The sequence below is a fragment of the Pseudonaja textilis genome, chromosome 6 (assembly GCF_049901715.1).
Source record: "Pseudonaja textilis isolate UNSWEBS1 chromosome 6, rPseTex1.2, whole genome shotgun sequence".
NCBI lineage: Eukaryota > Metazoa > Chordata > Lepidosauria > Squamata > Elapidae > Pseudonaja > Pseudonaja textilis.
Genome location: NC_141995.1, coordinates 57,115,285 through 57,130,682, shown reverse-complemented (window position 1 = coordinate 57,130,682; position 15,398 = coordinate 57,115,285). Strand labels below are relative to the sequence as shown.

Genomic DNA, 15,398 nt, shown 5'->3' with positions numbered 1-15,398 from the left:
AATGGAACACCTATTGCAAGGAATAAAGGGGGGGTGGTACCATACTTTGATGATGTATTAGTATCAGCCAAGGACAAAGAACAACTGAAAGACTGCCTAAGAGAGGTCTTTTAAAAATTTAAAGGCGGGACTTAAAGTAAAAAAAGAGAAGTGCCAATTAGCCACCGACAAAGTCGAATTCCTGGGATACCTCATAGACAAAGAAAGGATCCACCCCACTGAAAACAAAATCAGAGCAATAAAGGAAGCTCCCAGACCCAAAAATAAAACAGACTTGCAAGCCTTCTTGGGACTTATTAATTTTTACAATGTATTCTTACCACAGAAAACAATAGCGGAACCACTACACAGGTTGCTTGATAAGAAAGCTACCTGGACCTGGGGGCAATGAGAAGAAACAGCATTCCAGGAAATAAAAAACTTACTTACATCAGACTGTGTGCTAATACAATACAGCGAGACCCTTCCAACAACATTAACATGCGATGCATCACCATTCGGCATAGGTGCCCTACTCAGCCACGTATTACCTGATGGAAGAGAAGCACCTATCGCATTCTATTCAAAAACTCTATCTAAACTGGAGCGGAATTACAGCCAACTAGATAGGGAGGCATTAGCCGCAATAACAGGAATAAAACATTTCCACAAATATATCTATGGCAGACCTTTTTCACTTGTCACAGACCATAAACCTCTCCTAGGAATCCTCACAGGAAACAAAGTTACACCTAACATACTGTCACCGTGGATGACGAGGTGGTCTGAATTCCTAGCTGCCTATAACTCCAACTTGATCTACTGACCAGGAAAGAACATAACACACGCTGACACCCTGAGCCGTTCCCCGCTATCTGATTTAAATGATGATCCTGCACCAACCACATCAATCCTTCAAATCGAGATGTTGGCAAACGTACCCATAACAGCAACAGACATTGTTATGGAAACCACGAGAGACAGAAACCTGGCGCGGATTTTAAATTGGGTAGGTAAAGGGTGGCCAGAGACTGCAAGTGACGAGACTGTTAAACCATTTCGGAATAGACAAACGGAACTATCAATCTTAAAGGGATGTATACAATGGGGGGATAGGGTGGTCATACCGAACATATTAAGGAAACAAATACTTTAATTATTGCATGAGGGTCACCCGGGTATTGTCAGAATGAAGTCCCTGGCTAGGAGTTATATATGGTGGCCAGGGATGGATAAAGACATAGGAGAATGGGTAGCAACTTGTAAACGATGCCAGGAATCTAGACCTACACCCCCTTCTGCACTTATACATGAATGGGAAACACCTAAGGGACCATGGTCTAGAATACACATTGATTTCGCAGCTAAAGGACACACATTCTTAATAGTGGTAGACGCTTACTCAAATTGGCTAGAGGTAAGCATCATGCACTCAACCACAACAGAAGCTGTTATTAGACAACTAAGGAAACTTTTTATGATGCATGGATTGCCGGATTTAGTTGTATCCAACAATGGACCACAATTCACAGCAATAACATTCAAAAGCTTCCTGGCAGAACAAGGAATAAGGCATGCACTAACAGCGCCGGGACGTCTGGCTACGAACAGGTGTGCGGAACGCATGGTCCGTTTACACTAAGGAAGCACTACACAAATTGGGACCAGGGGATATATAGGAAAAAATAGACAAACTACTAAGCATTACACCACATTACACCAAACACCACAACAAATAAAAGCCCAGCAGAATTATTAATGGGAAGGAAACTAAGATCAAACCTAGACAGGCTACACCCCACATATAGCCCAGAAAAGCCAGCAGACTCCTCCAGTAAGTGCCGCATATTCAAAACAGGGGACCTAGTCTATGCAAAAAACCTCACGGGGGAATCATTGTGGATACTGGCAACAATAACCCAAATAACAGGACCCCGGTCATACAGGGTAGACACAGAGGACGGAAAGAGCTGGAGGAGACACATAGACCAAATCAGATCGAGGACCACACTGGGAAACACTAACAATCAGGATGAAAAGCGGGGAGAACCTACACAAATAAAGGAACTGCTGCAAACATTAAACAAAAATAGCCAAACCAGAGATGTTTTTATGTTTTGTTTGTTTATGTTTGTTTTTAAAAACCAATAAAAAATTTTAAAAAATAGCCAAACCAGAGAGGGGGGAGACCCCTCAAACACAAACAAAAGGGGAGGGGGAGACCCTCCACAAGTAAAAGAAGTGACAAAACAAACCCTAACAATGACACAACAACCAATACTAACATTAGTCCCAATCAGAAATCGCAAACACGTACCTGAAACTATAGAAGAAGAAAACAACTTGGGGACGCTGGAGCAGACTTTGAAGAACCATCAGGAAGCCACTCCTGGTGGGAGCAGCCGAGCCGACTCAACCAGCCAGGAAAGGCCTGGCGGGAGCGGCATGGCTGAGTCTACCTTCCAGGAGGCGTCACGGAAAAGAACGGGAAAAACAGCAACCTTGTCCGAACAGTCCAGAGGTGAACTCACAACTGAATTACACAGGTCCAGTCGGAACCATAAGAGCCCCACCTACTTACGTGACTACGTACGATAGGTGAGGCCCGGATTGGTTAGACTGGACCACATGGGGAGGGGTGTTATATATTTGCATACTTACCTATGATAGGTTGGTCCGTGGTGGCGGGAGATTTGAAGAGCTGTCATTGGCCACGAGTCGCGAGCAGCTGGCTATAAAAAAGGCTGCCGCGGTTTCTCCGCATGGGATTACTAGAAAGAAAATAAAAAGGGAAAAGTCAACTGGGTCACGAGTCTCTTTTCCCCCAATGCAACATAATCCATGTAAAACAAAGCACACTTAATGCTTGCTTTCAAAATGGAGAACTGCATTCCCTCAAAGGAGTAAGACCACACACTTACCAGCAAGGCAGGTAACAGATTTTATTAACACTATTCTGTAATATCTGCTAAGGTTCTCTTTTGTCTCCATTTATTTCAGTGTTTGTCAAACTTGGCAACTTTAAGATGGGAGGACTTCAACTCCCAGAATTTCCCAGTCAGCCTAGCCATCTTAAAGTTGCCAAGTTGGACAAACATTATTATGGCTGCCTCAAGGGAAATGTGCACTAGGTAGACTAAAACAGCTCTAGGAGCCAAGCCGCAAGACTGCTCTGCACATTGCTGCTTTACTTTATTGCACTTCAGGTCCTACAAGATAAAGTAGCTGTGAATGAAGTGTAGAAAGAAAGAAAAAAGACTTGGGTAAAAAACAAAACAATTGTGAGGATTGTGGTGTGGGGATTTATGAAGGGGCCTGACCTCAGCTGCATCCCTGGGCTAAACTGGTTCAGCCAGTAAGGCAGATTTTGGAGAAATGTCCTCAAGAGACAACGCAGTAAATATCCAAAACTATTGTACAGCATGTTTCTATAACAAATACATAATTATTGGTTACAGAATGCACTTAAAATAATGTTTCATTTCCTTCTCCAGAACATAATTCAAAACAGTTATCTGCCTTTAAACAAGCCTTAAAAACGTGGGCCTTAGGTCTTGGGTTATACTGTATGGTTGGGCCCCTTTAAGTTGGGGAACAACTTTCATTTTTTATTTTATTCATTTGTTCATATCCCACTGTTGAAAGGCTGGAAAATGCCTTTCTTTTGAGGATTCGATTTTCCTGCTGGGAGAACTCCAGTGCAAGGACACAGACAACTGCTTGGAAGCTGGTTTATTTTTCAGGAAGGCAAGAGATAGCAAGAGGGTCTGCGTTCCTGGGACTAGCCATCTTTGTATAATAAACCCCTGATTTTTATACCTTTTCTCCTTTTGTGTGTGAGTGCTTGTGTTTGTATTTCTTAATGTTTTAAATCCTGTCAGGGGGTTGTCTTCATTTCCGCCAGAGGGTAAACTCCGCGGGATGGTTTGATTGGATTATCAGTTTCATCCTAATGTTTTCTTATATTTGTTTGGTGGCAATCTCCTGTCTGCTATGGAATTTATTTCGTGTCTTTTGTCTATTTGTTTTGCTGATTTGGCATGACCTGTTGTTTGTAAGGGATTTCTTTTTCTTGTTTCCCTAGCTTTCTTAATTACTTGGCTTTTGTCTAGGGGGCTTCTTTCAATACCTTTTATTAAATCTCTTTTCCTATGCAAGTTTGTTTTATGACTGGCCTGATGTTCCCTTTGGGCTTTTCCTGCTTGGGTGTCACCACTGTCCTCATGAAGTTCCCTTTCCACACCACATTTATTATTTTTACAAATAATTCCATGTGGCAAACATACCCAATATATCTTTCTGGTCCTATTTCCCCCCCGCACCCCACAACAGTCTTGTGTGGGGCGAATTGGGCTGATGTGAGGGTGTGGGGTTTTTTTTGCTCCCTCCAATCATGTTTGTTTTTTAGTTGGACAGACTACATTTTTAGAAATGAATAAAGAAATAGCTCTCAAAGCACCTGAAAGCAAATAAGTCTACCAGGATGTGCTTGTAGGAAGATATATACCAGTTTACTCACATTTAGTGTATTTCTATTCTGATGTCATTATCATGTTATTGAAGGAAAACGTGAGATATCAAGGAAAGAATACAGATTTTCTGAGTATCTGAGATTCAAGGCTACAACCTTCTTCACCTTTGCTTCATATTATTTATCTCCCCTGTTCTGCAGTTGCGAAGGTAACAAGTTGGAGATGAAGATGTGTAAATACAAATTACTTTTCCCCAAATACAAATTGCTTCCTTTGTGTTTCAGTTTTGCCCTCTTTTAACATATGCCGAGAGGCATAAAGTCTTCAAGTCGTCAGACATGAAACATACTCAACTCTATATATTTTTCATTGGGCGATCCTCCAAACTTTATTACCATATTACAAGCAGCAAAAACAGAACTTGCTTTGCAAAATGGAAAGTATTTGTGAAGGCTCAAAACAAGGACATTTCTTCACCCGCTCATTCTATAGCACTCATTATTTTAAATGAGATGGATGGCTGCAAAAGTTTTTGGGGAGGAATAAATATTTATACTGGATCCCTTGGCCTAGTTTTGCACTGGCCTTACATCTGGGAAAGTAATAGGTTGTGGTTTGTTTTTTGCGATAGCAAACAATTTCAAAAATAAATCCCAGAAAATGTTGAGTGTCATCATTCATATATTAAGATAAAAACTTTGGATGCCAAATGGTTAATACAGGCACCATCTAAATTACATTCCTGTGACTTTTTTCCAATTTCTCTGGTTGTTGTTTTTTTAAACTGCCCTCTTTGCAAACCCTCAGTGGGATACCTCTAAATCCACAGACGAGAAGAGTCCAGAGCTGCTGACTTTGAGAGTGACAACACAATGTCACACATTTTGTATGGGGTTGGAAGCAGCAACAATAAAGCAGGCCTTGAGTCTCTGCTCGATTACATAAATGTTATACAAGAGATGCTATTTTTTTTCTACTGTAATTGCCAAATTGAACTCAAATGTCTTATGACTTTCATTCTTCCCATTTTGTTAAGCTATTGAAAGCATGACACTTTCCAATATGCTTGCCAAAAGAAATTAATTTAATGAAGACTTTCCTCCATTTAAATCAGTATTATATATAGTTAATATCTCAAATAGAGATTTGCTCTGGGTGCTATTAACAGGAGATGCCAAGGCTGGTACCTTCCCTAGATAACATATAATTTTGTCTACAGTTGTGCTATGACTGGTATCAAAAAAAATTGGAATGCAATCTTGAGTCCTAAGGCTTGTATATAGTGACCTAAACTCACACCTACTGTAAAAACCTTTCAGATCAGACTGCAAATTTATGCTGCATCACCTTATGGAAGGTTCCCAATCAGACTGACCTGATCAATTTAATTTATTTTACCTTGGGGTGTTGTGTAACAGCCATCATTTTTCCAAAAACTTTTTTAAATTTCAGAAAAACATAAACTACCAAAGACCAAATTAAAGAAAAAGAGGGGAGGATATGGAAAAAGTAAAACTGGGAAGTGCAGACAAATGGGAGAAAGGCTGGGTGGGGGGACACCTTCAGACTTTGTTCAGTACAGATAAACATCTAAAAATCAATAATCCTTTGAATTCAAATAAACCATAACACAGGCATAACAATACTTCTATCATCATAAACAAGCCATCAAAACATTTCTTTTCAGTTTCAAGTAAAAAAAATACCCAAGAGTGGTTTTCAAATAAAACAAAGCTAGACAAAGTCTCTTTTTGAATCAAAGCAGTCAATTTTGCCATTTCTACCAATTCCATTAATTTTACCATCCATCCTTCCACTGTGAATACATGCAAATCCTTTCTTCTCTGAGTACAGAGGAGCCTTGCTGCTGTTGTCATATATCAGAACAATATCCCATGGGTTTTTTTTCAATCTGTCAAGCAAAAAAGAAGTCTCTAGCTTCAGTTGTACATTCCAATTTAAGAATTCTTTGATTCTGATATATGATTCCAATAAATTTTAGCTTCCTTACATGCTCATTAGAGGTCATAAAAAGTGTCTTCAGATTGTTTACATTTCTAACATATATTTGATATACCCTTGTACATCTTTGACAATTTATCAGGTGTTAAATGCCTACGATACACCAGCATCTTAGAAAAATTTTCCTTTAAATTATAATGTAATAGCCACCATTTTGAGTTTATGTCTAGGAAAGCCAATTATTCAGTTTCTTTTCCCTGTATTATATATTCCATTATAAGGTATTTAAAAATTGTAATGCCACAGCCAGAGGCACTGGGTTGAGAAGATAACTATAAATATTATTTTTTTAAAAAAATATATTTTCCCATTTATTTAGCTTTTCAAGTGTCATAAGCTCTTGGGTTTGTCAAAGAAAAAGATATGGCCGCTTTTAATTTTTCATTTGTTTTTAGCTTTCATGGGACACTTTGACAAAGAGGCCATGAGGCTGTTGCAACAGATGTGTAATTTATGTTACTGTTACATCAACAGTATACAATCAGTATACATACACCATAGTCCTAAAGGACAGCTTTTTAAAGAAAAAGAGCATAATTACACTTGAAATGTTTTATTTACGGTATAACATTTACATTTGGTTGATTCCTTCAACTCCGTTTTTAAATTTATTGCCTCAGCTAGGAAGAGAACATTAGGCTTGAAAGCAGACTGCAGTTTCTGAGCCCAGTGTAGTCCCTAACTCAACTGCTTAAAGGGAGGAGGAGGCTGGCTAGAAGTTCAACAATCCTACTACGTCCACCAAGCCATGAAAGTAGTGTGGGAAGGTGAGCAAAGGAGAGGGAGGGACAGATCCAAATTCCAAAGGCCAAATTCAAGAGGATTAAAGCAAAATAAAAGGAACAGAAAACAAAGGATATACAAATCTAAAACAGTAGAACACAATCAACCAATGGAACAAAAATTGCCCTCGGAAGTTGTGGCAGCGCCATCACTTGAGACTTTCAAGTAGAGATTGGACTCCCATCTGTCAGAAATGGTGTAGGGTCACCTTCTTGGGCAGAGGGCTGGACTAGATGACCTACAAGGTCCCTTCCAACTCTGATTATCTGTTTGTCTGTTTATCTTTAAAATAGTAAATTATACAACCATTGGTTGTGTCTGACAGAATAGTTAAAGTTAAAAACAGCAGTAGATATTTCAAACTAAACTGAGCAAAAGAGCTTCAAAATATAAAAACTTAGCAATAAAAACAAAAATGTTCTTTGTACAGAAATCTTTATTTTGTAATATTTTCAAATAAAAACCCCATTCATTTTGTATCTCTGCCTCTAACTAATGCCGTCTCACAATCAAGCCATCTCACAACCTAGAGCACTAAACTTCAAATGTTTGGGCCAATTTCAACTTTTGGGAGATCACAATGACTGGAATTGATTTGACATCTAGAAGAGCCAAATAGGACAACACTAGTTATTAAATGCAGAATAAATAAATCAGGAAATAGCTAGCATTCTATTCTACCCAACCTTACCCCACACCTTATGCCTGCGGATAAAATTGGATTTAACTCATCATTTGCAGGCAGCATTTATCTTAATTGGTCTGGATGGCTGAAGTGAAAACACTGTTGAGTCTATTACATTCAGAAGCCACAAAGCTGATAAAGGCTGATGTATAAATAATGGATTATGTAAGCTAGATATAAGTCTGTATAGAGAGTGCATTCTGGATAACTCTTTTTATCCCTATCTTTGAAAGTTTTATCCGAACAAGCTGGAAAGTGGGAACGGGGCAGGCAATTAAATCCTGGTTCTCTTTGAGCTAACAAATATTTACTCAAAATACAAATCAACATTTGCTTATGAAATGGGCATTCATTTATGAAATGAGGGATGCTAATATTCATGGAGAAGGCTCAGTCATGGAGCCCAAAATGATATGCTGTAGTAAAATCAAAATGACTTTTGCTTAGTATGATTGAATGTTAGTGCATATAGTGTAATTACTGAATATCTGATTAGTAAAATCAGTGATTTAGTGAATTTAATTGACCAGTGTGTTTAGTAATTACTGTAATAAATTAGGCTGTTTGTTGCTTAGCAAAATTTGATTAGTGATTTGAATAATTGATTGATTGATTTTTAGTAATAAGCAACCTTACTTTGATTTGTTCTCTAACATATCAATTAACATTTATTAATTACCAACATTCATTAAGTAACTGTCTACCTATCACATTAACTAGCTATTGTAATTGATTACTGTACTATTGCCATTGACCATGCCACCCAACAACTCAAAACCAAAAGAAAAATATCTCTACCAATGACCTCCCAGACTCCCGCACATGTTTCAAATGTCTTAAAACCATCAATGAAAGCGAAATTTACATCAAACGCTGCCCATGCAATAATCTAGCCCACCCTGCCTGCTTAAACACAAACAAAAACCTAGCTGATATGGTTACAAATTCAGATACATTCTTTTTTCTATGTCCATCATATTCTCCTAAGCTAAACAGAGTACCCTACCTGACAGAGTTGAAAGCATAGAATCACTCATTCACTCAACAAAAGAACGCTTAGCAACACGTTTTGAAACAACTATACAAGCAAGCCTAATTTCTCTTGAAAAAAAAAAATACAGCACAGATAAGTGAGTACCTATCAGCTCAAAATCAAATGCCACAATAACCACAACCACTACTTCACCTACAATCACAACTACAACCAAAAATAACCACCAAACCACAGCCACAAACAATTACTATCCCTTCAAATAATTCCACAAATAATATCTCCTTACTCATCAGAGACACCATGGAACGTGAACAGAAACGTCCAAATGCCATCTTATTGGTCTCAAAGACACCAACGAATCAGATGACATCACCAAAGTTCATGATATCATAATACAACAAACATCTCTCCTGAAGATATCATTGAAATAACCAGAGATGGCCATGGGTACAAATACAATGATGGCTCGCTCTGTGGCCCCAAGATTTTGTAGAGTTGTATGCAAAAATGAGTCCAGCAAATGCATATTCATTCAGACAATAAATGCCATTGCAAAAACCAATCCCAACCACAAAAAACTTCGCTCAAGACCAGAGCTATCCATACTGCAAAGAATCCACTCCCGTGAACTCCGCGCAGAACTCAAAAACCAACTAGACGATGGAGAAACTGACTACAGAGCTGACTGCATCAAGCCACACAACCCCAAACTCCACATCAAACCCTATCCTATCCAATCCAACATCACTCAAAATAAGGCATGCACGCCCCTAACTACCTCTATTCCAACTACAACTGATACGTAATATACGTATATATATATACGTATATATATTGTCACAGTATTGTTCAATTAGTAATGGTATTATGTATAAACGGAAAAACCCAATAAAGTGTTGGTGGGGGGGGAAGAAAGTAGATACCAAGAGAAAAAAAAATATCTTCACAATGAAATTATGCCAAGAAAGACCACTTTTAATTCTATTCAAGGATTTCACTGGATTGGGTATGACACTATATATTTTGGGTGGGGGAACCCTAAGGTAGGTCTGTATCCTTCTAAATTAAGATAATTAAGAATTTTTCTGGTTCTTCATACTACTTCCTTGGATTCAGATTTCAATAACTGCTTCATGAAGCTGAAGAATTTTCTAAAGCTGTCTCCTGTGTTTTTGAATTTATACCGTCATATAGATCACAGGTGTCAAACTCGATCACATCATGTGACATCACGACTTGTGACTTTTTTGCCTTTGCAGAGCCGGGTGGGTGTGGCCTGCATGTGATGCATCTGGCCCATGGGCCACCATTTTGACACCCCTGGTATAGATGAGTTAATATCAGTATAAAATGATAAAACATTGAAATTACATTTATAATGCTCAGGAAGGCATGAGATAGGCATGAGATACTTAGGAAAGCAAGCTAGCTAGCTTTAGAAAGTAAATGGCTACAGACCAAAGAAAAAAATAGTTGTAGCAGAGGCTGAGCAGATGGCAAAACAATGCTTATAAAAATGTTGGAAGAAATGTCCATCTGGGATCAGTTCCAAGTGGGGAAAAAGACACCGGAAACATGGAGGCTGTTTGGAAAGATGGTTTAATGATGGACATTGTCTTAAAATCAAATGCCGTCCAACATTTTGAGTGTCTTGGGATATTTTTAAAGTTTTCACCACAGCGGTGATTCAAATTTTCATGTGATTTTGTAAATCTCTCGCTTCCTTTTTTCCCTCATCCATCAATAGATAACAGCCTATATTTACATTATTTCTTTCCTGGATTCCAGAAATCAGCATCGATCCCGCCCCTTCAAATCTACTATCCCTATAATCTGTAGATTATATGACTTGTCAATGGGTCAAATCCAGAAAAATACAATGTCATCAAGTCTTTATTATCACTATGTTCTTAAAAATAAAGGTTGGTTGGGAAATGTCTGTGAGATTCTTAATCATCCAGGTCATAGCTGTCTCAAAGGTGCTTTTCCAAAAGACAACTGCACTGGGTTTTTTTTTACTTGAGGAAGAAAATGTTTTGCTTCTCTCATTCCTCATTTACTTAATCAGTTTGTCAGAAGACACGTGCCCTGAGTGTGTGTGTGTGTTCTTGCTAACAAAATCCTATTTCCTGATCACTTCCGATTATCTTTAAGTGGTTCTTAAAGAAGGTTGTTTTCCTTACAGTACTTAATTATTAGATAGAAAGTAGGGGTTTTAATAAAGATTAGCAGGAATAGTTAAGCTATTAGCTGAATTAGGCTTTGGGTGGTTTTTTTTAGCTATACAGTGTACTAGAGAAGCTAAATATTAGCCGTGTAAATCTATCTCATGGCAATTATGTAAAGTATGGTTTTCACAAGACAATCCATAGTTAATATTTTATACTGTAGAAACATATTTATTTTCTTTGGGAAAAATACATTTCTGCCACTTTTTGCCATCCATCCATCCATGTTTGTGCTGTATATCTCATGCCTTTACTGTATGATTTTTACAAATTCAATCATTTGTGACCCAACAAACTAAACCAAGCCAGTGGTGGGATTCAATTTTTTTTACTACTGGTTCCTTGGGCGTGGCTTGGTGGGTGTGGCAGGGGAAGGATACTTTAAAATCTCCAGTCAGTAGTGGTATTTGCTGGTTCTCCAAACTTACTCAAAATTACTGCCACCGGTTCTCCAGAACTGGTCAGAACCTTATGAATACTACCTCTGAACCAAGCCACCTAAAATAAACAACATCTTTCCATTTCAGAAGTCCCAACTATTTTGCTAACTTCCAGACTGTTCAGCCTCACTGCAAAGTGTAGTAGGCATCACTTAGAGCCCCACTGCTAATTGCAGTGGAATCACTGGGAATCCTTGCTCCTTTCTAACATCCATGACTGTGTTGGAAGTTAAAAACCACCCCTCTCCTAGGAAAATGAAATATTTTAGGATATACTAAAAGGCAGAATATTTCCCCTAAATAGAAAAGTAGAAACTCAGAGAGGCAGAAACTCAGCCCCCACCATCCCCCTTGCTAACTCTGGCCGAGGCCAGTCTATTTTACATAGCCAAGATCTATTTCAGGTAAAGCTATAATAGGAATTGCCCAAAGCCCTTTCATTACATCATCATCCAACTAGGCTCAACCAAGCCTGGGACTCAGGACAGCCTACAGAGTTGACCCTGCATAGCCCCATGGGAGTCTGACAACCAATCAGAATACAAGCTCCAATTCAAATCCCAACAGAGGGTATAAAACAACTGCACTCTCAGCATATCAGCCCTTCTTTCTTCACCCAAGGCATGTGATCCTGTCCACCATTAAACCATCTTCCCAAGCAGTCACCATGTTTCCAGTGTCTTTCTTCCCCACTTGGAACTGAACCCAGAAGGATATTTCTTCCAACCACTGTTTCTCCATCTATTTTCTGGCAGCAGATGCCAGAAATCAGATGCCAGCAATCTGGAACAGGCTCACTGGGAATGAGAAACAATAGTTTAGTTATTTATTTATTTGATTTGTCAATCGCTTACAAGATACAGGTATAAGAATAAACATAGTTTTGAATACATGAGATGGATACTTATACTTATACTCCCCCCTCTCTATATGTGTGTGTATGTGTGTGTGTGTATATAATATCTATCGATCTTACACCTATATATATATATATATATAAAGCTTTACTGTATGTATGCAGATATGTAGAACATCTCAGCCTGATTCCATGTATGGTTTACAGGCTGAAGTATGCATCCAGAAGAAAATCGTTTTTGTCATTTGTCTGATGTAATTTCTAATATTAGTCATTTTAAGTGCAATGTTGCTGTGGTTGAGATGCCATAACTGTTCTTCCTTTTACCAACCAGCAGAGATGAAAGCACACCACCTTTTGCTTTCCATTCCCAAAACAGTAGAAGAGAGGACCCTAATACCTGAATTCCTTTTGCCTGGAGCCGATCCTTGAGTGGGGATAGTGGATGGTCTCAAATCCAAACAGGATTTTAACATGCCTTGTTGTCATGTAGAAACTAATACAATCAATCTGTATAGTTTTGGATGTGACTGCATTCCCCAGATATTATCTTGCTTCTGTAACATCTGCAAACAGTTCAGTGTTTGGGACTAAATTCAGTTTATAAACCTTTCCTATAACCGTTTCCCTTGAAACTTTAGGGCTGTAACACAAAGAAAACTACTTGTGGCTATGATTTCTAGAACATCTGAGAGGCTACTTTAAAACAGTTACACCAGTGATGGTATTCTACTGATTTGGGTGAACAGGTAGTAAAAAATGTTACCCTTCGGCTGAATCAGCAGTAAAAAAAAAAACAGCTACTGGTTCAGCCAGTAGCTGTTTTTTCCTTCTGATGATCAGCTGTTCTGATCATCAGCTGTGCCAGGATATCTCTCGCTGTCTTAGAGAGGGAGGAGTGGGTGTGCTGCGGCAAAAATGGCACACCCATGCAGTGACATGGCCACGCCCACAGAACCAGTAATAAAAATATTTCCATCCCACCCCAGCTATACCATCAAACTATAAGTTATTTATATTTTGCTATTTACCTGAACCACCTCTCATCTAGTCTACAGGCCAGTTAGGCTAAGGAAATGCTAGTTCTCAGGCTTACACAATTAATGCAAAGGAATGCGAAGTGAATACAGTGGGTGGGAACTTCTAACCTTAGTAATTGAAACTGTTTTTATAAGAACTAGCTCTTGTGAAAGGGAGCTGTTCACAATGCAAGCATCAGGTCCTGGTAAGTCTCCAAAAATGGCCTTGTGACCAGACCTTCCCCAGAAGAATTGTAAAGTAGTCAGAAACCCAAGTTTTACACAGCATTCACCTAGTGGAATCTGCTGACTTAGGCCTTTCCTTTCTCCTTTGAAAAGAAATATAAATCCTGCCATTCCCCGCTATCCTGTCAGAACTGCAGAAGTTTCTTGGATGAGAAGCAAAACGTCTTCAAAGAAAAACCAAGAAAGTCCAGTTGCCTCTTGGGGGAAAAAAAGCACCTTTGGGACAACCATGACCTGGATGACTGACAATTTCTAAACTTTTAGCTATAAAATTTTGGATAAACGCCCTTGGAATGGTGTGGGCGTATGAACAGATTTCCAGATGACCCTGAGGACACAGATAAACCTCCAAGTGGCCTCAATGACCCTCTAAAAGGATGCAAATGACCAGCTGTCTGCAAGGAATATAAATCCTTCTATTCTTCACTATCCTGTCAGAACTGAAGAAGCTTCTTGGATGAGAAGCAAAATGCCTTCAAAAGAAAAAAAAAACCCAAGAAAGTCCAGTTGTCTGTTGAAAAAAAAAAAAAAAAAGCACCTTCGGGACAGCCATGACTTGGATGAACTGAGAATCTCTAACGGACTTCTCCTCTGAAAGTTTTCAGAAAACTAACCAGCCTATAATGCACTTGCCATTTTATCTAGCATCAGCTCCCATTGGGGGGAGCTTTTCCCTGCAAGCTTGTGTCAAATAAAATAAAAAAATTAAGCTTTCAAAGTCATGGCAGATCCTTTTGAAGGGAAAGCGGAGCTACAAGAGGTGGACTCGCACAAACCATTAGCGCGGGACAAACAGAAAACACCCCAAAACGTCCCCACCTCAGAGAAAGGGGGGAAAAAAAGCTAATTTAAAAGCGAACCATTCATAAATCAAACCCCGCTCACGCGCCTAGCCCCGCCCCCTTCCTCCAACCGCCGAAGCCCGCCCCCCTCCAGAAACCCAACGCACGTGGCCCGTGTTTTATAATCGCCCAGCCCCCGGCCCCTCCCACTTTCCTCCGCTCGCGCGCCCCCGCCCTTCCCCTTCTCGCCCTCGAGAGCCAATCGAAAGCGAGCCTGCGTGGGGACGGGGGAGGGGGGAAAGTCAGATGACGCGCCACCCCCACGTTTTGTTTTTTTTTTTTGTTTTTTAACGCGAAGGTGGGAGGGGGTTTAAGTCTCGCGATGGCTTCGGGAGAAGGCGGGGCTCCGGGAGGCGTACGCGGAGAGCATGCTCATTGGGTAGACCAGGTTGCCCTGGTAGATCGGTCCCCCTTTAAAAAAAAAAAAAAAAAACAACCAACCCTTAAGTATATAGAGAGTTGAGTGGCTTCCTTTAAAAAACAAACAAACAAAGGGCCGGTGGGGGAGGCGAGGGGGGGGGGCGGAGAAAGGAGGAAAGGGCGGGAAAGAGGATGACGGGCGCGCGCGCGCCTAACGGCTAATAACGGCCGAACGCCTAGGACTGCCGAAAGCGCATGCGCAGAAAGGGAAGGCGGCGGGGGAGAGAGAGAGAGAGAGACTCCCCCAGCTCAACGGCGGCTCCATTCCCGGCTAGAGACCGCGGCGAGCGGCGGCTTCTATGGTAGCCGGCCGTACTTCCCTTCCCCTCAACGCCCCCACCGCCCTCTGTGTCTCCCCGGTCTTCGTCCCGGCGGGAAGAAACCCAGGAGGGGAAGAGTCATGGCTTCCTCG

General features: G+C 40.0%; 1 protein-coding gene and 1 long non-coding RNA gene across 2 annotated transcripts in view; both read left to right on the top strand.

Annotated features, from left to right (window-relative positions):
- Window positions 1-14,442, top strand: part of LOC148125490 (uncharacterized) — a 40,253-nt gene extending 25,811 nt beyond the window's left edge. The window contains exon 2 of the long non-coding RNA XR_015744172.1: window positions 13,818-14,442. This is a non-coding gene — a long non-coding RNA (uncharacterized LOC148125490). The remainder of the gene's footprint in view (window positions 1-13,817) is intronic.
- Window positions 14,443-15,195: 753 nt separating this feature from the next.
- Window positions 15,196-15,398, top strand: part of LONRF1 (LON peptidase N-terminal domain and ring finger 1) — a 17,364-nt gene continuing 17,161 nt past the window's right edge. Inside the window, exon 1 of the mRNA XM_087936644.1 lies at window positions 15,196-15,398. This exon is cut by the window's right edge and continues 376 nt beyond it. Coding sequence (XP_087792770.1) covers window positions 15,387-15,398 — 12 coding nt within the window. The 5' untranslated portion in view covers window positions 15,196-15,386.